Consider the following 27,670-nt stretch of genomic DNA (forward strand, 5'->3'; position numbering starts at 1 on the left):
TTCCTAACACAGAGAAAATGCACAGAGACTTAGATAAAATGAAAAGACAGAGGAGTTTGTTCCAAATGAAGAACAGACAAGGCCACAGCTAGAGATCTAATTGAAACAGATATAAGTGACCTGCGTGAATGAGAATTTAAAGCAGGGATCATAAGGATACTGGACTTGAGAAACAAGTGGAGGACAACAGTGAGACCATTAATACAGAGATAAGGAATACTTAGCAGAGAGAAAGGGCTCAATAAACAAAATGAGAAACATGCTTGATGGAATGAACAGCAGGCTGGAAGAAGCAGAGAATGAATTAATGGCCTAGTAGGCAATTACGGAAAGTAATCAAGCTTAACAAAAGAAAAGAGAATTAGGAAAAATGAAAATAGACTTAGAGAACTCAGTGATTCCATCAAACATGATAACATTCATATTATAGGAATACCAGAAAAAGAAGAGAGAGAAAAGGGGGCAGAGAATTTGGAGGAAATAATATCTGAAAACTTTCCTAATCCAGGGAAGGAAACAGGTATCCAAATCCAAGAAGTGCAGAGAACTGCCAACAAAATCAACAAAGGCAGATCCACACCAAGGCATATTGTCATTAAAATGGTAAAATATAGTAGTAAAGAAAAAAATATTAAAAGCAGCAAGACAAAAGAAGACGGTTATATACAAAGGAAACCCTGTAAGGCTATCTTGGTATTTTCCAGCAGAAACTTTCCAAGCCAGAAAGAAATGAGTGGCATGATATATTCAAAGTGCTGAATAAGAAAAACTAGTAGCCAAGAATACTACCCAGTAAGGCTATCATTCAGAGTAGAAGGAAAGACAAAGAATTTCCCAAATAAAAACTAAAGGAAATTGTGACCACGAAACCAGCCCTGCAGAAAATATTAAAGGGGACTTATTGAGTGGAAAGAAAAGACCCATACAGACCATAAGGAATTCAAAATGTACTAAAGACCTAAACATGAGACCTGAAATCATAAAAATCTTAGAACATAGGTAGTAACTTCTCTGATATCAGCCTTGCCAACTTTTTTCTAGATAGGTCCCCAGAGGCAAGGGAAACAAAAAACAAACACTATTGGAACTACATTAAAGTAAAAAGCTTTTGCACATTGAAGGAAATAATCAGTGAAACGAAAAGGCAACCTACAGAATGGGAGAAGATGTTTGCAAATGATGTATTTGATAAAGGGTTAGTATCAAAAATATATAAAGAACTTATAAAACCCAAAACCCATAAAACAAATAATACAATTTAAAAGTGAGCCGAAGAGGAGTGCCTGGATGGCTCAGTTGGTTAAGCATCGTGCTCTTGATTTCAGCTCAGGTCATGATCTCACAGTCCATGAGGTTGAGCCCTGCATTGGGCTCTGCACTGACAGCACAGAGCCTGCTTGGGATTCTCTCTTTCTCCTTCTCTCTTTGTCCTTCTCCCATATGTATGAATGCTCTGTCTCAAAATAAATGAACATTTTTTTAAATGGCAGAAGACATGAACAGACACTTCTTCAGAGAAAACATACAGATGACCAACAGACACATGAATAAATTCTATCATCACTGATCATCCAGGAAATGCCAGTTAAAACTACAATGAGATCATTACCTCACATCTGTCAGAATGGCTAATACAAAAAGGGCAAGAAACAACAGATATTGGTGAGGATGTGGAGAAAAAGGAACCCTTGTGCATTGTTGGTGGAATGCAAACTTGGTGGAGCCACTGTGGAAAACAGTCTGGACATTCCTCAAAAAATTAAAAATAGAACTGCCCTACAATCTAGTAATCACACCACTAGGCATTTATACAAATAATACAAAAGCACTAGTTCAAAGGGACACATGCACCACTATGTTTATAGCAGCATTCTTTACAATAGCCAGGATATGGAGGCAGCACAAGTATCCATCGAGGACAAAGGAGATGTGGCATATACAGAGAATGGAATATTATTCAGCCACATAAAAGGAAATCTTGCCATTTGCAGTGACATGATGGAGCTAGAGAATATTCTACTAAGTGAAATAAATCAGAGAAAGACAAATACTATATTATTTCACTCATGTGGAATTTAAGAAACAAAATAAATGAGCAAAGGGAAAAAAGGAGAGACAGAGAGGGACAAAGCAAGAATCAGCCTCTTAACATAGACAACAAACTGATAGTTACCACAGGGGAGCTGGGTGGGGAGAATGGGTGAAGTAGGTGATGGGGAGGAAGGAGCGCACTTGCTGTGATGAGCACTGGGTGATTAACATAAAAACATTTTTAAAAAGCAACATTTCTTTTGGGCTGTGTCAAAGGAAGTAACTATTATATAATGAAATAAAGAATAAAAAGACAATTAAGATGAAAAAAATGAATACTGTGTATAAACTGAGCATAAGCCATATTACAGACTTTCTAATAAAAAGACATGCCTAGCTTCACATTTTTATAGGTATCCGTCTTCAGAACTGTATAAAGTGTCAGATCTGGTGCTTGTAATGAACTATTTCATCTCTTTCCTAAAGCAGTAATATTATACTATATTTATTAAGGTTGCTCTCCCACTGGATTGGTAATTTTACGAATAGATTATAAATTCCATGAGAATGGAGGTTATGCTCTATATTTCACTATTCTTCCCTTGTAATCTCATCACACAGAATTATGCATATAGGGGCACCTGGGTGGCTCAGTCTATTAAGCACCAGACTTCTGCTCAAGTCATGATCTCATAGTTCATGGGTTCGAGCCCCATACAGGGCTCTGTGTGGACAGCTTGGAGCCTGAGGCCTGCTTCAAATTCTGTGTCTCCCTCTTTCTCTGCTTCTCCGCCACTCGTGCTCTCACACTCTCTCTCTCTCTCTCTCAAGAACAAATAAACATTAAAAAATAAAAAAAGAATTATGCATATAAAACAGTATACTCAGTATAGTACATAAATCCTCAGTGCAGATCAACAACTCATTGTGATGCTCAGGAACGCTATCTCTGAACCCCAGTTAAACAAAATGTGATTCCCACCAAAAGCAATTTTATCCTCTTCATTAGCAGGCTTATACTATGAAAAGATTGTACGTAGTTATGTTTTAAATTTCAACAATTTATGAAAAATTTGTAAAGGAATTGCTTTAAATAAGGTTGAGTTTTAAAAAAATAATTCTGGTTTCTTTGAGTATAATCTGGGACTGTCGTTTGAAAATGATACTTGCCACTTAATTGCTCTGCTTGGCCTTTGAAAATAAAAAGCAATCGATGTGATCCTGTTGGGACCAGATATTATGTAATACGCATGAACACAATTGCAAAAGTATCTGAGCTCTTGAATGAAAAACAATCAACCTTTGTTTATTTGGGTCCACATTTTTTATTCTAAATGTAAATATCCTATAGGTTTGTTACACTCACTTCTAGTAACTAGTAGCCTTTCCTCAATTCCTTTCAATTCCTGCTCCAGGCTTTTTCAGTGAAAAGCAGCTCTTGGTTGAAACTGATTTTGCCAGTCAGGATCACAGCTTTGCTTAGCTTGCCACATATATTGCTTATAGTTTGTCTATTAATTTTCCTGTTATGTGGCTAAATTTCACAGATGGTGTCTCATGCTTTAAAAAAAATCTTGTAGTTTAAGATTTTAATTCACTCATCAAACAGTTATGGAGTTTCCACTAGATTATAAACTAGAAAGAGCAGGAATTTATATGTTTTTTAACTACCATTTTTTGAGATTTTTAATTTTTTAAGCTATTCCCTACCCCCATAATAGGGCTCAAACTCACAACCCCAACATCAAGAGTCACGTGCCCTACCAACTGAGCCTTCCAGGTGCCCCCTTTTACTACCATTGTCTCTAAAACCCAGAGCTGTGTCTGGGACAAAATCAGTAATCCAGAATACATGGGGAGTGATTGTCAGTTATCAAAGGCAGCTTTATTCTAGGTGCTGGGACACAATGGGAAGCAAAAATGAATACAGTCTTGCCCTGAAGGCCTTTATATGAGGGAAATGTAACAGGGATAGGTCATAAAAACAAATGTCACATAGCAAATGTTATGACCGTGTTGTGAGGCAGAGAGGACAGGTTCTGTAAGGTACAGACGAGAAGCATCTTCTCTCCTGGGAGATGTGGATGAAGAGCTCCCCAAAGAAGTGGCCTGAGTTAAGATCAAAGGATTGTAAATCCGAAAATTAGAGGAGGAAGAGAGGACAGAGAGTTCCATCCTGTTTCATTCATCTCAGTATATTTCCCTTTCACTCAGTGTGCCCCCCACAATGTTATTTATCATTATAAACTCTCCTTGTTTTTCCTGCTACCTTAGTTTACTAACTACTCATGGACTTATGCATAAATATCAAATGTATGAAGGTCTGCGTTTCGGTAACAACCAAACTTACTTTTCTGTTAAAAATGCTGGTAATCATTTTAGAAACTAAGGGCAAAACATAAAAGGGAATATGAATTGACAAGGAGAACACCTCTCTTCTACGTATTTACTGCTGTATGCTTGAGGAAGTGCCATATTGATAAATATTCAATAGATTTGGGTTGGTTAGTTGCTTGGCTTGCTGGCTTAATGGCTAGTTGACTGATTTGCTGGCTGACCAGATATTGGTTGGCTGCCAACTGATTGGTATGTTGGCTGGCCAGCTAGCTTGTTAGGTATTGGTTGGATGGCTGGGTGGCTAAATGTCAGTTGATTGGCAGGCTGGCTGATTGATAGGTTAGCTGGCTGGCTGATTGGGTGGCTGTTGATTGGGTGGTTTAGTGAATAATAAGAGTGGTAGTTTAGCTTTGGCTTGATAGTCAAACTTAATTAATTCAAATTCTGACTGACCTTTCATTGACTCTGATATACTATTTACTTAAGCTCTGTAAGTCTTGGTTCTTTCTATAAAATACTATTTTTTTCAGAAGGTTATTATAAGAACGAAGGTGATATTACATATAAAGCTTTAGCATGGTACCTAGAATATGTTAACTATTCGCTAATACATGTTCACAATTTTAAAGAAAGAAGCTTGAATGTTATTTCCAAAAGAAAAAAAAATATTAGTGAAAGCAAGTGATTATTCTTTTTAAATGTCTTATTTATTATAGTCCTTCAAATAATGTTTCACTGCTGCAAATACACATCTATTACTGGATAGTAGTACACATACCTAAGAAGGAGATGCTACATTTAGAAAACTCACACGCACACACAAGCAAATCAGCTTGACAGATTGAAACTTAATTCTCTCACCACCCACTCCCTCCTCTTCTCTCCTTCCTCCTCACTGCACTATCATTGCATTATTGCAGGGCTTACTAGGATAGCAACTTTCCCTATCAAAAAAAGAAGAAAAGGGTCATCATATATTATTTGCCATGAGTTATGGAGGTTACACAGGTGTTTACTCTATAATTATTCAAGCTGACCATGTATGTTTTATGAATTTTCCTATATGCATACCCACTCTTAAACACACGTGGAGGAAGTGAAATTGGCGTGTAAGAATGTGATGGAACAGGCTAGTTCTATCTTAAAATTCCAAATTGAAAGAAATACACAAACAATAAACCCCGATTTGTGCAAAGAAAATGAAGTTTATTCCAGCTACTCCAGATCGGCTATCTCCTTGTCACCAGTTAAATGGCGAGAGTGGCAAATTCCCGGGCTTAGGTGTGTGTATGCTGGTCTGCACAACTGTACCCCGAGCTGGAGTCCCCCCGGTGCGGGGTTTTCCCATGTCATTTACCGCTTGCTTACCATTGCGCGTGAAGAGCGTCTCCCAGTGACGGAGCTCTTTCATAGACTCAGTTCCTAGCACCACTCTGCGCAGATAGGACTGCCCCACTCTCAGCCGTTACTAACACTCATGCCACCTGCGTATGAGTTCAGAGATAGCTGCCCTGCCTTACTAAATGCCACCAGAAACGAAGTCAAGAATTACACATCTTTATTGCTCACAAGCAGCTTTTGGTTTTTCAGCGCCGACTGGGAGATGCAGCCAAGAAAGCCATCAGCAAGCTCCAGGTCAGAACCATCAAGAAGGGTGACAAGGTAACGGCTCTTTTCTTTTTGGTGAGGGGCTATTTTAAAAAGTTCCCGACTTTTTTTTCTTTTCTGGCAGCCACAGTAGAAGAAAGGGAAGGGTGGGAAAAGGGGAATACATGACAGTAAGTCTCCTGTAAGTCTGTCATTATACCCATCTTTATTAAACATAATTTAAAGACGTGTATAAAATACATGTAATAGAACAACAAAGTTGGACAGAAAATATAAGAAATTAAAAGGTAAGTGTAGGAAAAATAGATGAAGGTAGGATGGAACTTGTGCACAAATATATTACCTGAAATGTGTAACAGAAATGGAGCCCAAATTTAGATTGGGGCTTTCTAGCAGCCAGTGCCAAAAAGGAAAAACTATTCAAGCCATATCTAATTACCTTATCCAGGTGTCCCACAAGGTAAAAACCAAATGGTAGTTCCTGGTGTTCCGACTTGAGAAAATTTGTCCATAAATCCTTGCAAGGAGGACAGCGTTATATGATGAGTGATGTCTTCCGCTGATGTCTGCAGTTGATACAGAAATCACACTCATTCCCTCTGAAATCTAACATCTGGAACCCCAGAGTTATTGCAGCAGCCTCCCTTGCTATAGAATGATGACATAAAGCCAAGAGCAAAGCATGTAGTTTTTTTTAATTTTTAATGTTCATTTATTATTGAGAGAAAGAGAGAGACAGAGCATGAGCATGGGAGGGCCAGAGAGAAGGAGAGACACAGAATTCAAAGCAGGCTCCAGGCTCCGAGCTGTCAGCACAGAGCCCAACGCTGGGCTTGAACTCACAAACTGCCAGATCATGACCTGAGCTGAAGTTGGACACTCAACCAACTGAGTCACCCAGGCGCCCCAAGCATATATTGTTTTAATTCACATATAATTAACATACAATGTTATATAGTAGTTTCAGGTATGCGACATAATGATCCAACAATTCTCTACATACTCCTAATCACCTTTATCTATTTCACTCATCTCTACCCACTTCCCCATTGGCAACCCCCAGTTTGTCCTCTGTATTTAAGAGTTTAGGTTTTGTTTGTTTGTTTCCTTTTTTTCTTTATTCATTTATTTCTTAAATTCCATATATGAGTAAAATCATATAGTATTTGTCTTTCTCTGACTTATTTCGCTTAGCATTATATTCTCTAGATCCGTCCATGCTACCACAAATGGCAAGATTTCATTCTTTTTTTTATAACTGAGTATTATTCCAGTGTGTGTGTGTGTGTGTGTGTGTGTGTGTGTGTGTGTGTGTGTGTATGGCACATCTTCTTTATCCAGACATCTATCAATGGATACTTTGGTTGCTTCCGTATGTTGGCTATTATCAATAATGCTGCAATAACCATATCAAAAGCAAAGCCTATCTTGAGGAGGACCAATAAAACATTACAGTCCAGGCCCACAGACCTCTAACGGTCTCTGTTCTCCCCAGAAAATAATTGTAGAGCAGTGGATTGCAGTACATTGTATTTGGGGCTGCTTAGGGCATTGCTAGGGACTCTCAACTCTACATACATACGGTGTATTGTCTTGTAGTCTGAATAACTGATTTGTCTCGCTGCATGCTGCTGTTTTTCAACTATATAAAAATGCTATTGAGCTTAATAAGATGAAATTCATTTAATTCATTACCAAACTTAAAGTATATTTTTTCATCACCTTTTCTCCTCAAGCAGAACATAAAAGAACAGGGTCTACCACATAAGTAATATATTAGAGGGTTTTGAAAGAGATTTATATGCTTGAATAAAAAGTTCAAACCATTTTCTAGAGTTGTATACATAAGCTTCCCAGGGAGGTGATAGATTAAATATCGTTCATACAATTCTCCACAAACAGTATTTCTCATCCTTGAGATTTTGATGTCACCTCTAATTATAATAAACAGCAATCTTAGTAATGGTATTTTTAAAAATTGCTTTCTCACAATTATAATAAATAGCATTACTAGTAACGATGCATTAAAAAACTGTTCCCTCACAAAAGCACTTGCAGTGGAACCCAGAAACAAAAAGTAGAGGTTGGAAGAATGGAAACTGAGCCAATATACCGCCGCTTATTGATTAAGAAAACAGCAGCAGGACTGTGGAAAGCCTTGCTCCAGGCAAGCTCTCCTGGCCTGTTGGGTACTTCCACAAGAGTGGAAGCCACACAAGCAAGCTCATTTGTATTTTCTCTGTTGCAGGAAACAGAGCCCGATTTTGATAACTGCGCAGTTTGCATTGAAGGGTACAAGCCCAATGACGTTGTGCGGATCTTGCCCTGCCGGTGAGTCACTGGGCCGCTTCTGAACGGGGTGTGCGTGCGTGCGGGGTGCGTGCGGGGTGCCTGCCGGCCTCACTGGCCCGACCTGCTTGGCCCAGCCCAGCGAGGCCAGTCCGCCCAGCTGTGTCCGGGCTTACGTATCAAACCATCAAAAAGCTTGTTCTTTCTGTGTGACCTTTCCTCTTGAAAACGTTTTTTCCTTGTGAAATAAATATTTTTCTGGTCTTCCTTGCACGGAAGGATGGGTACTGCTATGCATTAGAACCTAGTGATACAGAATTTGGTGATGTGGCGCCAAGTATGAGTTTCCTACGACAACAAAACTGTGATATTTAGAATCAGTTCCCACTTTCACAAGTGCTGTTTTAACTTAACTAATGAACTCTTAAAAATATGCTAGGAATACTCATGAAGTGATCAACAGCCAGTATATGGTCAACAGTGCCTGGGAAGCCAAAGGCAAATTCCATTTCTTTTGTTTTGGGTTTTGGTGGGTTTTTTTGGATTTTGGTTTTACCAGCAGGAAGGAAATGTGACAGTCACCCCAAAACTTCTAGAATTTGGGAGGGGATGCCAACGAATCTAATTGAAATTCACTGTTAAGGTATTTGAATTTTTATATGGTTGGAATTAAATAAGTTTAAATACTTCAATAAAATCAAATACTTTAAAGTTGCATAAAAGCTGTCTTCCTATAATTGCACACCTTTTGTAGTGTTGTTGTTGCATCTGTGAAGTACCCTAGAAATAAGAAATTATCCCTTGAGGAAAGATTCTTCACTTAGAAAGATTAGTTTTAAAAATGCTTAAGAATATTTAAGTAAATAAGTAGATAAAATACACAAAGATATAAATTAGGGCACCTTTAAGAACTATTTTTTAGAAATACAAAAGAAATAAAATATACCTGTAAAGGAATTAGTCTAATAATCCTAAAATGACAAAGAAGTGTCCAAAAAAGGACAGGATATGCAAATAAATACAGAAACTCCCAAGGGGAGTGGGCCTCTCCTGAAATGCTTTTAGGCACATGGATCGTCAGGAGAGGGTCTGGAGAACATGCACATGCTGGCCCTCGCCACAGGCTTCCCTGGGGGTTCCTTCGCTTTCCTTAGCGCATAGATGCTTGACTGTCTCTACGACAAAATCGTAAATTGGGACACTTGGTGGGTTTCTTCCTACGAGGGGATATATCAACTCTCTCTTTAGACATTATACTTGGTATTTACTTGCTGACTTCTAGAAACACTGCAAAAAATGGGAGGCGGCAGTGAGCTACAGAGAGCCCCTCTGAGCATGTTTTATCCTTGCAGTATTTTACTAAGGGTTTTATAAAGCCTCATAGTTAGAAGCGAGGAACGTGCTTTGCTTCTGCTTGGAGCGTGTTCAGAGCTCTGTGAGGGTACTACTAATAAAAAATATCAAAGCAAATTTAAGTTAAATTGAAACTTTTTCTTGAGAATGTAAATATAATTAAGAAAACCTGTTTTAAAAACTATAGCATTACTGTAGCTCTGTAATCTGTACTGTATAAACTAACTTCTTCATTTAGAGCTCTGTCATGAGTATATTCCATGTTACTACATAGAACTAACTAGAAGCTGCATGATAGGCAAGCCAGAGATGTGCCACAGTTCAATTTACCATGCCCCTGTTGTGGAACATTTGGCTGATTTCAGTTCTTAATTACAACAAATTCCATTGCTTTCGCAGTGTTTAAATGGCCATCATGCACTCTTCCAGATCTATCTCTTACAGTATAATTTTTGGAAATACTAACCGAGGAAATAGTGTTTTAATATTTCCAAAATAAATAAATAAATAAAACTTTAGGAACTTCAATTATATTTATACTAGCCCTTGCCCTCGGCCAGTTCAGTTTGGCCTGAAACTCTTCCTTTTTACATTATTATTTTGGTTGACAGCTCATTCCTTGATTCTTTCTGCTTCAAGCTTCTTACTGTCCATCTGCTTTTATTTCCTTATTGTGGGCCCTGCTTTAAATAACAAAATACATTGAGAATTACCAAGCACAGGTTAGAGTTATTTATTGTTTGATCTTAGATCAGCTCTTTGAAGAGCTCATCCGTGTTTTCTGTACTGACTTTAAAACCAAGATATTTTGATGCCTGTTGCTTGTTTCTGCCAGATAGTCTCCGCACTAATGGATGTTATCAAACAACTGCACTGGCATTTGCTTTTTGCTACATAATTTCCTCTGGGGTATGATTAAGCCCTAGTGCCTGTGAACTTTATAGACTCTCCCATTATTTCCAGGATGACTCACCCACAGAATTTTTTGCATCCCCTCGGAGTATAAACAGTCTCAAAAAGAAATGATCTAGATTTTGTCTTCCTTCTTTTATACTCTTTTCTGTGGCCTCCTAACTCATGACACACCGGGTATATCACTTCTCTATTGTGGTCACTTAGGGTATCTTTCCAAATCACTCCAGGATATTCTTGTACCGTGATTTTTTCAGTCATTCTCATGTTTGTGTCTTTTGGAAACCCTTGCACAAATTAGGATGAATTAATAAATGATCTCCCCTCTTTATTTGTAGTCACAGCAATTACTGAAGTTAAGTCTTGCACACATGCACTGACCATTTTCCCCCTCGCTCTTTCTCCCCCAGGGGCCCTTCTCCAGCACACAGGAGGCTCCTCTGTGGGGCCGGCCAGGCTTGCACATCAGGGTCAGACAAATCCAACTGTTGTGGTTTGGGTTTGAGCCTCATATACAGTGTACTTTAGGGCTGGTTTTGGCGAGTCAGGTTCTTACTTGTGATTATGATTTTTAGCTACAGAAGATATTTTATGGAAGCATTTAATTGAAATGTTATTGTCTTCTCTTGTCCAGAGAATAAGTTGGGCTCTCAGAATCTTCCATGGCTTTTATCCTATGGTGTTCCTACTTTTCTTCAGTAGTTACCCATTTCAGTCTATTTAGCTACCCAGTTTCAAACATCCTGCTCAAAGAGAATCTGACCTCCTTGGGCAGGGCAAAAGTCTGCCATTTTTAAAAAAATGTATGTATCCTTTCCCTAGGTGTCTATAAAATTCTTTCCTTTCTCTAATGGCTCCCTACAGCATTTTCATTAATTTAGGAGGATATTAGTTTCCACTATTGTCTTTGACTTTGGGAACTCTTCTATGAAGTAGGAAAATTTTTAAAGGTCCTAAATGCTTTGAAACAACAGACATTTATTTTGTAGCGATGGTGTGCCAGGAATGATGTGAAGTGCCACAGTTGAAGACTCGGGCATGATCTCTGCCCTAAAGGAAATCAGTCTAGTGTGGAGGAGAGAGATGGGGATTTAAATAAGCAATCAACAATTCAGAGTGATGCATACAACAACAATAGCAAAATGGATTTTAAAAAGTTGGAGGAAGCAATGCTAGGCACCGGAAAGGCTCCACAGAAAAAAAGTGTATCTTCACATTTTCTAACAATGGTTTGCTTTGTCTATTACATCTTCATTATAGAAAATTGGTATAATGGATAAATATTTAATTATCTACCTAACTCCCTCATACAGTAACAGCTGCTAATATTTTTATATATTTCCTTGCTTTTATTTGCTGTGCCTATTTTTTTCAAGTTTGAAATACTACTGTCCACATCATTTATCATCCTGCTCTTTTCACTTAATATTCTAAGAATATGTTAGAAATGGTTCTGGATTCTTAGGGGCTTATTTTGACTTTTCTTGGGCCTCTGACTCTATAGGCAGAAGCTGATCAAAGTCTAAATTAAATAAACCAACCAAAGCTCCTGGCATGTTGGTGCTTATTTAGAACCTGCTTCCCAGGAATCCAGATGTTTCACAGCCCAGTCATAATTTTCTCCTGAGGTTCAACAGGAAGGTGTCCTGGCTCCCTTTAGCTTATTTCGTAATAATCTGTTGACGAGCTGTTCGCATCTCATCAACCCACCCCGCTTGAAGAACACAGACAAAAGCAGTCTCTTTCATATACAGATGATATCAGTGGGTTATATAGCAGTGGCCCATAGAGGCAGCATGCCCTGCTGGCTTCCTGTTGTCACAGTTGGATTACAGATAAAATCCTCTCAAACTAAATCATCATCTTTGGTAGGTGTGCCCCCACTTTTACCTTGCTTATAAACGAAGTTTCCATACAATAAATTCCCTCATGTAGTCACATTGTGTAAACTGTTTTCTGGAGGGCAGTGTAGGAGGCAGTCACTACTACTTATACGTCTACTGAGTTCTTTGCTTTTGATATTTCAGAGCAGGGGCAGTGGTTGGATAAAGAAAGCAACTTAGTTGTAACACCTATCCCAAAATAGTTCCCATTGGGAAGTGTTGCGCTTATACTGTTGAGGGTTGAAGCTCCAAGCCTCCTTCCAGTGTTTGAAGGAGAGCAGGGGGCAGGGCTGCCCCGAGCACCCTCTGAGTCAAGGTCAGTGAGTGGTCTGTGGGTCCAAGGCTGGTTCTTCATAACAGGATGTCATTTGTGTCCTGAACAGGGTTACCTGTTAGATCAGATAATTCTGGAAAGTGTTGGGGGATAAAATATACATAACATAAAATTGACCTTTTTAGCCATTTTTAAGTTTATAATTCAATGAGATTAAGTACACTCACATTAGTGTATGACCACCACTACTGTCCTTTTCCAGAACTTCATTTTCTCAAACTAAAACTCTGTAACCATTAAACATTAACTCCCCATTCCCCTAGTCTGGAGGTGTGTGTGTGTGTGTGTGTGTGTGTGTGTGTGTGTGTGTGTGTGTGTAAAGGGTATTATTAATTTAGCCTCAACTTTTATTATAAAGAAAACATCAATGAAGAAAGCATCTAATTTAATTTAAAGTTGGCCAACTAAAAATTTGTTTTTACACATTCAAATTAAAACCTAACAAAGAATGATAATTATTATCACGATTGTTGCTATTATTATTCTTGTTGCTTTTATTACAATACTAATATGATGTTACTCTTATTATGATTAGGACTACAAGTACTCCTGTTACCATTACTAATGTCATTACTGCCATCCATTCTCTCCTGGCTTTCTCTAGTAGCTCTCTCACTCATCTTCCTGCTTCAACTCCTACCCCTTAATTAATCATCTTGATAAGTCTACTTTTAATTATCCAGCTAGATTAGTTGGACTCCAGGTACTTTTTTTAGCAAGTACAACTTTAAACTCATTAAGTGTATCAAAAGTGTGATTTTAAAAAAGGCTATTCTTTGGAAGATTTATTGAAATATAATTCAGCCCTTCTGTTTCTCTGGAATGTATGTCTGTAACAAGGTAGGTTCACAGAAAACCAGAAATCCTGCTCTATTACACAGTAGCTCCTTCCAGAAGAACGGAGTTGGCTGGAGTCATTGCCAGCACTTTTATCAGGAATTGCTGTAAGAAGTGATCTTCAGAAACTTGCCATTGTGTCTCTTGTTAGGATTTTATTCTTTCACGGAGCTTTGCCAGGGCTGTTCATGTACAGAATAACCACACTTCTTCCAAGCAAGGGAATGTTTTTTATACTGTGTGTAATGAATTATGATACCATCCCAGGTTTTTTCTGTTTGTCAGTAGAAGGCCAAGAGCCAAATTTGTGGCCCAGCCCTAGCCAAAAGGGATTTTTTTAGCTTTATCCTTGACTGTTTTATGTCTCCCTTTTTGTTTTAATTTCTCCTTTTGCATTGATGGCACTTTTTTGAATATCTGCATCTCCTAAGTCACCTTAAGTCATTTCTAGCATAGACATTTTCCATGTTTGTAAAACTTTATCACCATCATTTTCAAATAATATATGGTATCTCATATGTCATCATTTATTTGACTGTTTCTGGGCATTTAAGCTGTCCCCCACATGTACACATTTTTCGCTATAATAAATGACACTGTTATAAATAGTTATGTGTATAGACCTTAGTTGATATTTCAGATTATTTCTGAGATTATGAATTCAAATTGCCTAATTGTTTTCCATGAAGCTTTACTGAAGGAGTTTTCAATCAGAGGTAAGAATGTCTCTATTGCTAAGGTAACTGATGGTAACCTGTAATTGACAGATTATGTACAGTGTAGGAGTCCAGGATAATGGTGGAGAGGTGGGCAGACCCTGATCCTTTGGACCTGAATGCCAATCTGGAGTATAGCCAGGGCCTGACGGGCTTGCTGGGTTCAGCTTTTGCTGTTTACATAGTCTGCTGGCACCGTGTGGAGCGTAGCTCAGAGGGCATCTGACAGAATTCTAAGCACCAGTTGAGAGACCATTGCAAAGTCAAGGTAAAAAATGCTGGAGGCCCGAACTGGAGTGTCGGCACTGGGGATGTAGAGAGATCGATCTAGTCGGGAGAGATTCAGGAAGTAAACCCGGCATGAGACAGCATTTGCAACAGCTGAAAATGGCCATCCATGCCAGCTGGTAATGGGTAGATACATCTGTATTTGTTTATATTTAAAACATGCACGTATCTTTGCATTCTGATTCTGAATAGTTGAGAACAGTCACGCAGGTATCATACTGTTGCTAGAAAACCATAACAGAAGAAACAGATTTCAGGCACTGAAACAGATTTTATCACAAAACAAACAAACACCTTGAGGACCAGCTTTGGCTCATCTAGGCAAAGTTCCATTTTGGAAAGATGATTGTTGGATTCTGGCTGGTAAAATATGCCACGTTTCCTCTTCTTTCCATTTTAGGAATGAGACTAGTTGGGGACATAGAATACATCATACTGCCATTTTTTTAAAACTTAAGTCTACATTTTTACAAAGATCAGAACATTAGTAACAGTACTTGTTTTGAAAGCAAAGAAATGGAGATTCAAACACAATAATATGCCAAATTATAAATTAAAAACAGAATAAATGGTTACTGTTAGAGTATAGAACAAATTTATAGTGAAGGACAAATGAAGTTTATATTTGCAAATGATATCCTAACTTACAAAGGAATCTCTAGTGATATTTCAGTATCTGAGTCAGATAGATCCTAAAAGAGTGAGGCTTGGAGATTTGGAAAAGGAATGCTTTTGAGGGTGGTTGAAAAGTCAAAGCTGACATTTGTTTTACTAGATTTGATGAGTTCTTTGAAAGGTCTGTTACATGTGTCTACAATTGACAAGATGATCATATATCAACTCTGTCCATCTAATCAATCAAACAGCCAGCTGCTTTCCTTTCTCAGCTGATATAACTGATGTATTTTTAACATGGGCCAAATTATGGACTCCTCAAACACTATAATCCATTAACTCCCGTGCCCTAGGACAGGGGACATTTTCCTCTGCCAGAGAAGCAGCGCTGGGAGACATCTCGTATAAAGTACATGGCTAACAGTAGAGAGATCCTGTCTGAAAAGGCATGTATCCTAACACTTACAGAGTGACTTGCCTGGCAAGGCCCTGAGTCCTTAAATCAAATTAATAAGATGTACTGCGCTAACGGAGGTGTAAGCGCAGTGCCTACACCAAAGTGCCTTACTAACAGCGGCTTCCATCCAATGGGAACCTGTTCACTGTGTCTCAGAGAACATCCTTGTTTTCCTTGGACGCTTCCAACCCAGTCTCCCTGGGCAGTTCATAGTCTCCATGCTTCTCCTGAGACTCGGATGTAAGATCCAGATTTTGGATGACAACCCAGGGCAATACCACAGTTCAACCCTGATATTCACTGATGAACTTGTCTTTTTCGGGGGCACAGGGTCTCATTCACCTTCCTGCAAGATACTACATGATTATAATAAACAACATAACATAAAAACAGTTCTAGTCTCCTATTAAAAATGAACATCATTTTAATATTTGAAAACTTAAAAATCACCAAGTTTTAACCAAAAGCACTAAAAATAGATACTTAAGGGTTTTAACCCCAGGGACTAGTCTGATTTTAAGATGAGGCAAGTGAACTGAATGTCCATGTGTACAGAAAATTCCAAACTGTTTATGAGTAAGAAAAAAATTATAAAACTCTGTGATGTGATCAGGATTCAACTATGAATCCTATAATTCATGAAGCAGAAAACAAAGGGGTACTTCCTGGCCAGCAACAATGGTCTATCCTGACTTTAGCCTGCTGTGCCCAATACATCTGCTCGATTAGGAATAGATTTTCTTGTGGGGAGAAGCACTGGGTGTTATATGGAAACCAATTTGACAATAAACTATTAAAAATTTTTTTTTAATTTTAAAAAAAAGGAATAGATTTTCTTCCAGTTTCCTTAGTTTTGAAAAGAGTCATGAATATTGGCTGGTTTGCATGAGGATTGACCTATTCTTTCATGCCCATGTTATGCAAATTAGATTATTAGTCATCATTTTCATAGCTATTTCTTTATACCTGTAATTTTTTTTAAATATTCATTTATTTTTGGGAGACAGAGAGACAGAGTACAAGCAGGGGAGAAACAGAGAGCAAGGGAGACACAGAATCTGAAGCAGGCTCCAGGCTCCGAGCTGTCAGCACAGAGCCTGATTTGGGGGTTGAACCCACAAAATGCAGAATCACAAGCTAGGCCGAAGTTGGATGCTTAACCGACTGAGCCACCCAGGTGCCCCTATACATGTGATTTTAAAAATAACTTCAAAGTTTTATTGTTAATTGTGAGAAATTTTGAAAATAGAGAAAAGTATAAAGAAGTAAACAAAAATCTCACCACCCAGAAATAATCATTATTAATATTGGTATATTAAATTTTTCTAATGCATACATATAAACATCACATATATATTGGTAAACATTGTAGAGTCAGGCCATTAATATTATTTTTCTTCTACTTTCTTATTTGACAGTAAAAGTAAGCATTGGGTGGGGAGATGGGCTAAATGGATGATGGGCAGTAAGGAGGGCACTTGCTGGAATGAGCACTGGGTGTTATATGTAAGTGACGAATCACTACATTTCACTCCTGAAAATAAATAAATAAATAAATAAGCATTTTTTTAATTTTAGAAATTATTTTAAAATATGTTAGTGATTGTATAATGTAGTCTATTGTTGTTTATTTAACTGTCCCCTATTGTTCAGCAAACAAATTGCTTTCAGTTTCCATCATTACAAAATTATGACCATTTTAATTGTTTATATATTCGTTTTCTGTATTTATCCCTTAGGATACATTTCTAAAAGTGAATTTACTGAGTCAAAAGTGATTTCGAAGGATCTTGATAAGTTTTGTCCAACTGCTTTTCTAAAAGGTGGTAAGAGTTTACTCCCCACCACCAGATATGAGCATGCGTATGTTAGCATACCTTTGGAACCATGAGGTAGAATGGTTTAAGCATCTTTTTCATCCAATAGCCAAATATAAAAACAGTGCTTAGTTTTAGTTCCCACATCTTTGATTTCTCTGAGATGTTACTATTACCTACCACAGAACTTTGTACTTAGTCCACTATTGTTAACTAAACTCATAAATCATATCTAATATAAATTGTCATTGGCTGTAAGATGCTTCCTAATATCAAGATGTTAAAATGTGGGGGAAGAAATGGTATAGCCTAGAATTGGCAAAATGTGATGATAACTATTTTTAATATTTGTTTCCATATTTTTAGTACATAGTGCCTTTTCTCACTTAAGTATTTTTATTTTGCTTTAATCATCCTTTTTGATTAAGAAAAAAGTACATTATAAAATGTGTGAATTTTTATCTGGTTACTGACCTCTTTAATGCTTCCCTATCAAGAAATAAGATAACTGATCATTTAATTAGTTATTTTTCAAATTTAACTGAAATTTATGTTAGTATAAAGCATCTCAATAGTCATTGTGTATGAAAACTGTTATTTACAAGCCTCATTTTTTCAGGAATATAAATTTATATACTCTGCCAAACTAAAAGTTATATAGTATGACGAGGGTTTTAAAATGGCACAGTTGGTTTGGAAATGTGCTTGACAGTGTCTAGGAAAGTTAAATGCATACTACCGTCTAATCTAGCGACTCTACTCTTGGATATATCTCCAAGAGAATGAATGCATATGTTCACAGAAAGACTTGTACAAGAATGGTCATAGTATGTTTATTCATAATGGGCAAAAAATGAAAACAACCAGCAACAAGAAAATCTATAGATTAATTTGGTATGTACATGCAATGGAATATTACTCAGCAATAAAAAGAAACAAACTATCGATGTGTATCAAAGCATAGATAAATCTGAAAACATCATGTTGAGCAAAAGAAGCCAGGCAAAAACAAATGTTCCTTTATGATTCCATTTATATGAAATTCAGTCACAGGCAAAGCTAACCTGTGGTGACAGAAGTCGTAATGGTGGCTTCATGGTAAGGAGTGGGTATTGACCTATAAGTTGAAGAGAAAAGTCTGGGGGGATGGAAACAGTATAGATCTTTATCTGGGTATTTGTACATAAACATATACATACTCAGTAAACCAGTACAGTACTTGAGATCTGTACCTTTAGGGGCAGCTTGGTGGCTCAGTCAGTTAAGCGTCTGATTCTTGGTTTCAGCTCAGGTAATATAATATCACAGTTCGTGAGTTCGAGCCCTTCATCGGGCTCTGCGCTGACAGTGTGGAGTCTGCTTGAGATTCTGTCTCCCTTTCTCTCTGCCTCTCTCCCATTCACTCTCTCTGTCTCTCTCTCCAAAAAGATAAATTACAAAAATTAAAATCTATACCCTCATTTAAAATAATGGAAAACCTGTTTTAAGTACCAAAGAAGCTATGTTGTGGACTTTTTTAAAAATGTAGTTCATTTTGTACATTAGTCAAAATTAAAATATAAAGTCCAACTTTGTTGATGGTGTTTCCTAACAATTTTTTCTTTGATTCTTTCTGGTCTGTAGGTATACAGTGCCAAAAATTAGTTATCACTTAATCTAAAGGATTAAAGGAAAAAACATGAAAGGAAATGGCAATGCTGATAAATGATGTCTGATGAGTTATTTTGTGTTGTATTTTCAACAGAGCAAATGCTGCCTTAGGAAAGAAGTCTTGAACTGTAGTAACCTTGTTAAATATGGCATTCTGACTTCAAATGTCCTGATCCCCAGTAATATTAATCAACTGGACACACAAGATGAATGCCAACCAGCTTTGCTGCCCCAGCCAAATGTTATAATTAGACCAGGGTCAAGTTTTAATCACAGAGCTTCCCTCCACCAGAACCCAAAGAAATGAGACACCTATTAAATGAGGGTCCCTTGTAACTTGCATTCCTAAAGGATCAATTTCTTCCATTGTAGCTAAAAAAGAAATCGTGTTTAGTAACTAGAGGACCTGATACCATTCCTTAGTATTTAAAATTTTGTTGATTTTTCTTTCATGCTATTTAAACCTGATGCTATGGACAACTAGATGAAATTAAGTAGCTATTTGTTATAACACTTGAACATTGTCAAGCACTCTACTATAACATAGATGTCTAACTTGTATTTCGCAACAGCCTTTATTAAAGGTAGAGCAAGTACCATTAAGGCTCCTTTATTTTACTAAAAGAAACCTGTTAACTCAGAGAGGCTAGTAAGAGCCCAAAGCGAATCCAGGTTCTCCAACTTCTCAGTCTGGGTTCTTTCCCCTCCAAAGCTGGATTTGACACCTTTATCTTCCCATCCCCCTCCCCCTCCCAAAGATGCTCTGTTGAACATCTGGAAATATGATTTGATGAAGTCTGTCCCCAGAAACCCCATCTCACTCTAGGCCAAATGTCTGAGCATCCCAAAGAAACCAAATCCAATGTAGGCTAGTTTTAAGGATTTTACTTTCTCCACAGTGATTCTAAGCTTAGTTTTGTGGCCCTGCAAACAGGCCAGCCTTGTTCATAGGAAGCCAGTGCTGGTGCTGGTCAGGTGAGCAATAATTTATTTCAGTGCTTTCTTTTTATTTTCCCCTCCATCAGATAAAACTGCTAGCATAGCGTATTAGCTTGCCAAAACAAAGTAATTCTGTTTTTAAACAATAGCCAGAATATGGTTACTGCTGGTTCTGTGTGATAGCTTTTTCCCTTTTCCTTTTCTCTTCTTTTTTGTTTTAAATGATGTTTGCATAACCTAAATAGTGGGGGGTGGGGGGGCTGAATCAGGGAAATGCAGTTTCTCATCATTGACCAAAACATTCCAGACCAAGCCCAAAGCAGAATCACCCCCACAGTGAGGCTCTGGGCCAGTTGGATAGGTTCACATTAGGGAGGGGCTGGTGTCTGCTTTACTGGCCTGATCCACACCATACCCAAAACACCACATTGTCACCCCTGCAAGGACTTCCTGTATAGGAGACATAGAAAATTGAGACCCTGGAAGGAAATAACTTGATAACGAGAAGCCCATGATCACAAGGAATGAGGAGGGCTCAGGCCCGTGGTTATTTTCCTCATTGTTCATACCTCTTTGATACTCAGTCCATCCAGATTATTTCAAACTGTTGATTTGGATCCATCCATTCCAGCTTTATTTCCTGTTCTTACTTTTTAAATAGTCTAGCTTTCAACCCAACTGAGTTTCTCATCCAAATCATGAGCCTGCAACTGTCTTTACAGTTCCTTCTCCTTAGATTCTTTCCTCAGGTCTCCACACTTCAAAGCTCCCCCCATCCTGTAGCTTCCTAATTTCCTCACAAAGGAACTGCTTCCTTGAATTCTGTGACACTTTTGTTTGTGTCTCTTTATGACCCAACGTTTTATATGTTGTGCTAACATCACTTATAATAGTTGGAGCACCTGGGTGGCTCAGTCGGTTAAGTGTCCAACTCTTGATTTCTTGATTTCGGGTCAGGTCATGATCTCATGGTTTGTGAGATAGAGCCCCACATTGGGCTCTGTGCCAACATCGTGGAGCCCCTAGGATTCCCTTCCTCCCTCCCTCCCTCTCTGCCTTTTCCCCCTACTCAGCGCTCTCTCTCTCTTCCTCTCAAAATAAATAAATAAACATTAAAAAATAGTTAACGGCACCGTTATCCACTGAACGTTTACTATCCGAGCACTTTACAAACAAGTATTTAATCCTTACAACAGCCTGATAAGCATTTTACTAGTCAGGATCTAGGTTTTCCTGCAGCAACAACAACAACAACAATCCTCCGACTCTCTGTGGCTTAACACAACAGAGATTTCTCATGTTCTGTGTTTATCTGTGCATCAGTGAGGAGTGTCTGCTCATGGCTGTCAGGTAACAAGTGTCTCACACACTGTTAACTTTGACAAGCCAGTAATTGAATCCCATGGCCCGACGTGAAATCTTTTCTTTTTTTATCTTGTTGGCCAGAATGAGACACAGAGCTATGCCACCAACAGGAGAGCCTGTCACCATCTCATGTGTTTCAGAGATGCAGAGGTAGCATATTGGATGAATAGTACTAATGAGTGCCTCAGATGGGTGCTATGATTATCCTCACTTTACAAAGAAACTAAGGCTCAGAGAGGTTCAGGGTTACCCAGGACTGTCCGCCAAGATTAAAAATGAAATTTGCTTTATCCCACAGCCTGAGCTTTTAACCTCTACACAGTATAGACTGTGCATCTTCCTGTCATCCTGTCAATTCTTTATTCAAAACACCTTACCAACAGGATGCCTGTCTGACCCATCTTTGCACCTCCAATGCCCAGCACAAGGCTCTGCATAGTACTGCATAACTATTCTACACAAAAGAATGGATTCTGTGTTGACTTTCCTACTTTTTCCTCGGAACTCAATATTCCAACTAGTGAGTTCTAGTATCAGTTTTGGAATCTCTTTAACAACATACATAAATACTCTTTTTCAGATTTTCTCATGTATAACTAAGAAATCCACCTTCCATACTACACTAAAGTGCTATCAGGTCAACAAAGTTATTTATTCACTAACAGGAATAGAAATTAAACCTACTACTTTGCATAATATAGCACAGTAGAAAATGTACAGAAATCCAATGATACATTGAATGCCTGGACTGCTAGTTACTGGGCCACAGTCATGTGGGCAAAAGATAATGCACAGAAGAAGTCAATGATTGTGTGTTTTTCAAAGCCATGACAATCAAGATTCTGGTAAAGTTATGGTTGAATTCACCTGATTTTAGGAGCAGTAGACAAGTGGAATCCTATAAAAAATCAACAAGAGAAATTTAGGTTTCTTTTGTCCTCTGGGGAGGAATGGAATACATTTTTCCTATGCAACACCCATGACACCGTCTGGGCTCGGCCAACATTCTGTAAGTGCCATCACCACTGCCATTACAGTCATTCTAACCCTGATGCTTGTGCTCTAATCCATAAATTGATGTTCTCGAAATGAGATTTGCACAGCCGAGATGGCCCTATGCTATATCTGCAGAGCATGGACTGATTCATCAATGTCCCTAATGTTCTTGTCAGGAGCCGCTGACACCCAGAAGAAGGCAGAATTCTTTTACATTTTAGAACCCATAAAAATTTCGAAGAAGTGCCTCCTTAGTAAGCTCTACCCCAACAAGCTCACTTCCAAGGAATAAGAACTAGATTATTGCTAATGGAATCATGACCTGGGGAAAATGGACTTTCAGAATTCATTTTTTCAGCCAAAACAATACTGAAAGCGTATCTTATTCCTAGTACCTAGAAGGTACTCTTCTAGGTTTTGGAGACAGAAATACTTGAACTCTGTCCTCCAGTGTTTGTCACACTCCCTTGAGACACAGAACAGTAAAGCAGGTGAACACTAAGCCTATGAGGTTGTGTTCATTGTTTGGAGTTGGCATCCATTTTTATCCATCAGTGCCCACCCTGTGCCAGGTGTTCAAATACTTTTAATTTCACCCGTATGCCAACAAGTGACTTAAAAAAATAAAACCTCTGGCTTTTAATGTGCTAGGTAGTATTCTAAATACTTTATGTTTTGTGTCCTGTTTTCTTTTATTTATTTATTTGTTTGTTTGTTTGTTTATTTATTTATTTATTTTTTTGCAAAAGCAAAGGGCTTTATTACGGGCTTAAGCTCGGGCTCACAGACTCCACAAACCTATTGGCCATGTGGAGAGAGCCCCGAACATAATATTTAAATGTGTTCTCACTTAAAAGACCTAAGTGTAAACCAGATTCCTTTTTACAGGATAAAAGAGATTATTCATTTCAGTGTTGATTCACTCTGCCATATTGCTCTCACAAAAGGTTAGACTGACCAATTTACCTTTCCACCAAAAGTATATGAGTGTTTATGCCATTGCCAGCATGAGCTACTATCAAATTTAAATATAAATGCAAATTAGGGGCACTTGGGTGGCTCAGTCAGTTAAGCATCTGACTTCAGCTCAGGTCATGATTTTGCAGTTTGTAGGTTTGAGCCCCTTAGTAGGCTCTACACTGATAGCTCAGAGCCTGGAGTCTGCTTCAGATTCTATGTCTCCCTCTCTCTCTCTACCCCTCCATCGCTCATGCTGTCTCTCTCAAAAATAAACATTAGAAAAAATTTTAATAAATAAATGCAAATTATCAGAAAAAATGAACCCATTGTTTTAATTTACATTTTTATGATTTAAGTTAGGAAACACTTTTGTAAGTGTTTTAATACTTTTATCTGAAGTCTTAAAATCAGTTTGGACAAATATATCAGCAAGGAATTTTTTTTTTTGCCAACAGTAATTGTGCATTTGTGAAAATGTATTAGAACAAATAAAATAATTTTTAGATATCTGGATATAAGATCAACATGAAATCAGTGGTTTTCAATTCATTGGACATTTCAGTTCAACGGACATGACATTAGCTAAGCAGTACTAAAACTATTCGTCTTTTTTCCTTTCTTCCTTTTTACGTTTTGATCCCTCACCCATGTCTCCCACTCACCACTGTCAACCAACAATCTATTCTCTGCATCTGTGAGCTTGTCTTCTTGTGGTGTTTTTTGTTTTTTGTTTTTAGATTTCACATATAAGAGATATCATACAGTATTTTATTTTTCTCTGACTTAACTTAACTTAGTATAATGCCCTCCGGGTTCATCCATGTTGTTGCAAATAGTGAGATTGCATTCTTTTTAGTGCTGAGTAATATTCCATTTTCTGTGTGTGTGTGTGTGTGTGTGTGTGTGTGTGTGTGTGTGTGTGAGAGAGAGAGAGAGAGAGAGAGAGAATGTGTACCACATTTCTTTATCCATTCATCCATTGACAGACACTTGGCTATTATAAATAATGTTGCAATGAATATGGAGGGGTATATATTATTTTGAGTTAATGTTTTTGTTTTCTTCAGGGGTGCCTGGGTGGCTCAGTCAGTTAAGCCTCCAACTTCGGCTCAGGTCATGATCTCACATTCATGGGTTCGAGCCCCGCATCGGGCTCTGTGCTGACAGCTCAGAGCCTGGAGCCTGCTTCCGATTCTGTGTCTCCCTCTCTCTCTGCCCCTCCCCGCTCATGCTCTGAATCTCTCTGTCTCAAAAATAAATAAAACATTAAAAAAATTTTTTTAATGTTTTTGTTTTCTTCAGATAAATATCCAGAAATTGAATTGCTGGATCATATGGTAGTTCTATTTTTAATCTTCTGAGAACCTTCATACTGTTTTCCACAGTGGCTGCAACAATTTACATTCCCACCAACAGGGCACAAGAATTCCCTTTCCTCCAGATCGTCTCCAACACTTTGCTGTGCCTTGTATTTGGGGGGGGAGGGGGACATTTTAGCAGGTGTGAGTTGATATTTTATTGTGGTTTCCACTTGCATGTCTCTGATGATGAATGATGTTGAGCGTCCTTTCATGTATTTGTTGGGCATCTGTATTGTCTTTTTTAGAAAAATGTTTATTTGGATCTGTAGCCCATGGTTTAATTGGATTTTCTTTTGCTATCAAGTTGTATGAATTCTTTATATATTTTGGATATTAGTCCCTTATCAGGTATATGACTTGCAAATGTCTTCTTCCATTCAGTGGGTTGCTTTTCATTTTGTTGCGGTTTCCTTTGTTCTACAGAAGCCTTTTAGTTTGTTGAAGTCCCACTTGTTTATTTTTTCCTGCTTGTTTATTTTTGCTTTTGTTGCTTTTGCTTTTGGTGTCAGATTCAAAAAAATGGTTGCCAAGATGTTATGTCAAGAAGCTTACTGCCTCTGTTTTGTTCTAGGAGTTTTATGGTTTCAGGTGTTATATTTAACACCTTCCATCCATTTTGAGTTAATTTTTGTGTATGGTGTAAGACTGGGGTAGACTTTTTATTCTTTGGCCATCCAGTTTTCCCAGCACCCATTTATTGCAGAGACTGTCCTTTCCCCATTGTGTGTTCTTGCCTCCTTTGTTGTAGATTGATTGACCATATATGCATAGGTTTATTTCTGGGTTCTCTATTTTGTTCCACTGATCTGATCTATATGTGTCTGTTTTTATGCCAGGACCATATTGTTTTAATTATTGTAGCTTTGTAATATAATTTGAACTCAAGGGGCATGATACTTCCAGCTTTGTTCTTTCTCAAGATTGCTTTGACTATTTCAGGTTTTTTGTGTGTGTTTGGATCTGTACAAATTTTGGGAATATTTGTTCTATTTTTTTGAAAATTGACAATGGAATTTTGATAGGGATTGTATTGAAACTGTAGATTGCTTTGGATAGTATGGATTTTTAATAATATTGACTTCTTCCAATCTATGTACATGGAATATCATTCCATTTATATGTATCTTCAATTGCTTTCATCAGTATTTTATAGTTTTCAGTGCACAGGGCTTATACCTCCTGGTTAAATTTATTCCTAAGTATTTTATTCTTTCTGATGCCGTTGTAAATGGGATTGTTTTCTTCATTTCTCTAACAGCTCATTATTAGTATAAAGAAATGCCACCAATTTTTGTGTATTGATTTTGTGTCCTGTAACTTTACTGAACTCATTTATTCTAACAGTTTTGGTATGGAGTCTTTAGGGTTTTCTATACATATCATCTGCAAATAGTGATTGTTTTATTTCTTCCTTTCCACTTTGAATGCCTTTATTTTTCTTGCCTCATTGTTCTGGCTAGGACTTCAATACTGTGTTAAATAAGAGTATTGAAAGTGGGCATCCTTGTCTTCTTCCTGATCTTAGAGGAAGAGTTTTCAGCTTTTCACTATTGATTATAATGTTAGCTGTGAGTTTGTCATATATGGTATTTATCATGTTGAGGTACCTTTTCTCTATACCTTCTTTGTTGTGAGTTTTTATCATAAATAGATGTTGAATTTTACCAAATGCTTTTTCTTCATCCATTGAGATGATCATATGATTTTTATCCTTCATTTTGATAATGTGGTATAACATATTGACTAATTTGTGGGTGTTGAACCATCCTTGCATCTTGTAATAAATCCCACTTGGTCTTGGTATATGATCCTTTTAGTTAATTGTTGAATTTGCTTCTTCAATGTTTTGTTAATGTTTTGGCATCTATGTTCATCAGGGATATTGGCTTATATTTTTTTTGTGCATCCTTTTTGGGTTTTGGTATCAGGGAAGTCCTGGCCATAAAAATGAGTGTGAAAGAGTTCCTTCCTCTTCCTTTTTCTTGAAAGAGTTTGAGAAGGATTGGTATTAATTATTTTTTATGGCACCAATGAAGCCATATGGTCCTGGACTTTTTTATTTGTTGGGAAGTTTTTGATTATTGATTCAGTCTCCTTACTCATAATTAGTCTGTTCAGATTTCCTACTTCATCATGATTCATTCTTGTAGATTGTATGTTTTTGGAGATTTATCCATTTCTTTCAGATGTCCAATTTGTTGACATAAAATTGTTTGTAGTGGTTTCTTATGAGCCTTATATTTCTGTGGTATCAGTTGTATCATCTCTTTCATTTATCCTTTTAATGTTTATTTCTTTATTTTGAGGGAGAAAGCAAGCATGAGGGGGTGGAGGGCAGAGAGAGAAGAGAGAGAGAATTTCATGCAGGGCTCAATCTCATGACTGTGAGATCATGACCTGAGCCAAAATCAAGAGTCAGATAGTAAACCGAGGCACCCAGGTGCCCCTCATCTCTTTCATTTTTGATTTTAGTCCTCTCCTTTTTTTTCTTGGTCCAGCTAAAAGTTTGTTGATTTTATCTTTTCAAAGACCAGCTCTTAACTTCATTTATCTTCTTTATCATCTTTTTAGTCTCTATTTCATTTATTTCTGCTCTAATATTCTCTTCAGTCTACTAACTTGGGTCTTTGTTTGTTCTGTTTTATGCCCTTTGTCCTTTGATTATAATAACAATCTTCTAAAGGATTATCACAAACAATATTACTTTAGAGGGTTGTTGCAACAATTAAAGGACATGGTACTAAAGCACGAAAGAGAAAACACACAGGCAAGTTAAATTACTTACCCAGGGTCACAAAGCTAAGGAGTGGTGGTCAAACCCGGAAATCAGGGCACACACTCAGCTATTGCAACATATGTAAGAAAACACAATGGGGCAAAAAGAAAAAGAAACTAGCTCTCCTTGGCTGAGTTTCAGGAAAA

General features: G+C 37.7%; 1 protein-coding gene across 1 annotated transcript in view; it reads left to right on the forward strand.

The window, feature by feature from the left end:
- The window catches only part of RNF150 (ring finger protein 150), a 249,739-nt gene that overhangs the window by 170,016 nt on the left and 52,053 nt on the right, over positions 1-27,670 (forward strand). The window contains exons 3-4 of the mRNA XM_029940745.1: positions 5,959-6,030; positions 8,225-8,307. Coding sequence (XP_029796605.1) covers positions 5,959-6,030; positions 8,225-8,307 — 155 coding nt within the window. The remainder of the gene's footprint in view (positions 1-5,958; positions 6,031-8,224; positions 8,308-27,670) is intronic.

Source organism: Suricata suricatta, chromosome 1 (genome assembly GCF_006229205.1).
Source record: "Suricata suricatta isolate VVHF042 chromosome 1, meerkat_22Aug2017_6uvM2_HiC, whole genome shotgun sequence".
Classification (NCBI taxonomy): Eukaryota; Metazoa; Chordata; class Mammalia; order Carnivora; family Herpestidae; genus Suricata; species Suricata suricatta.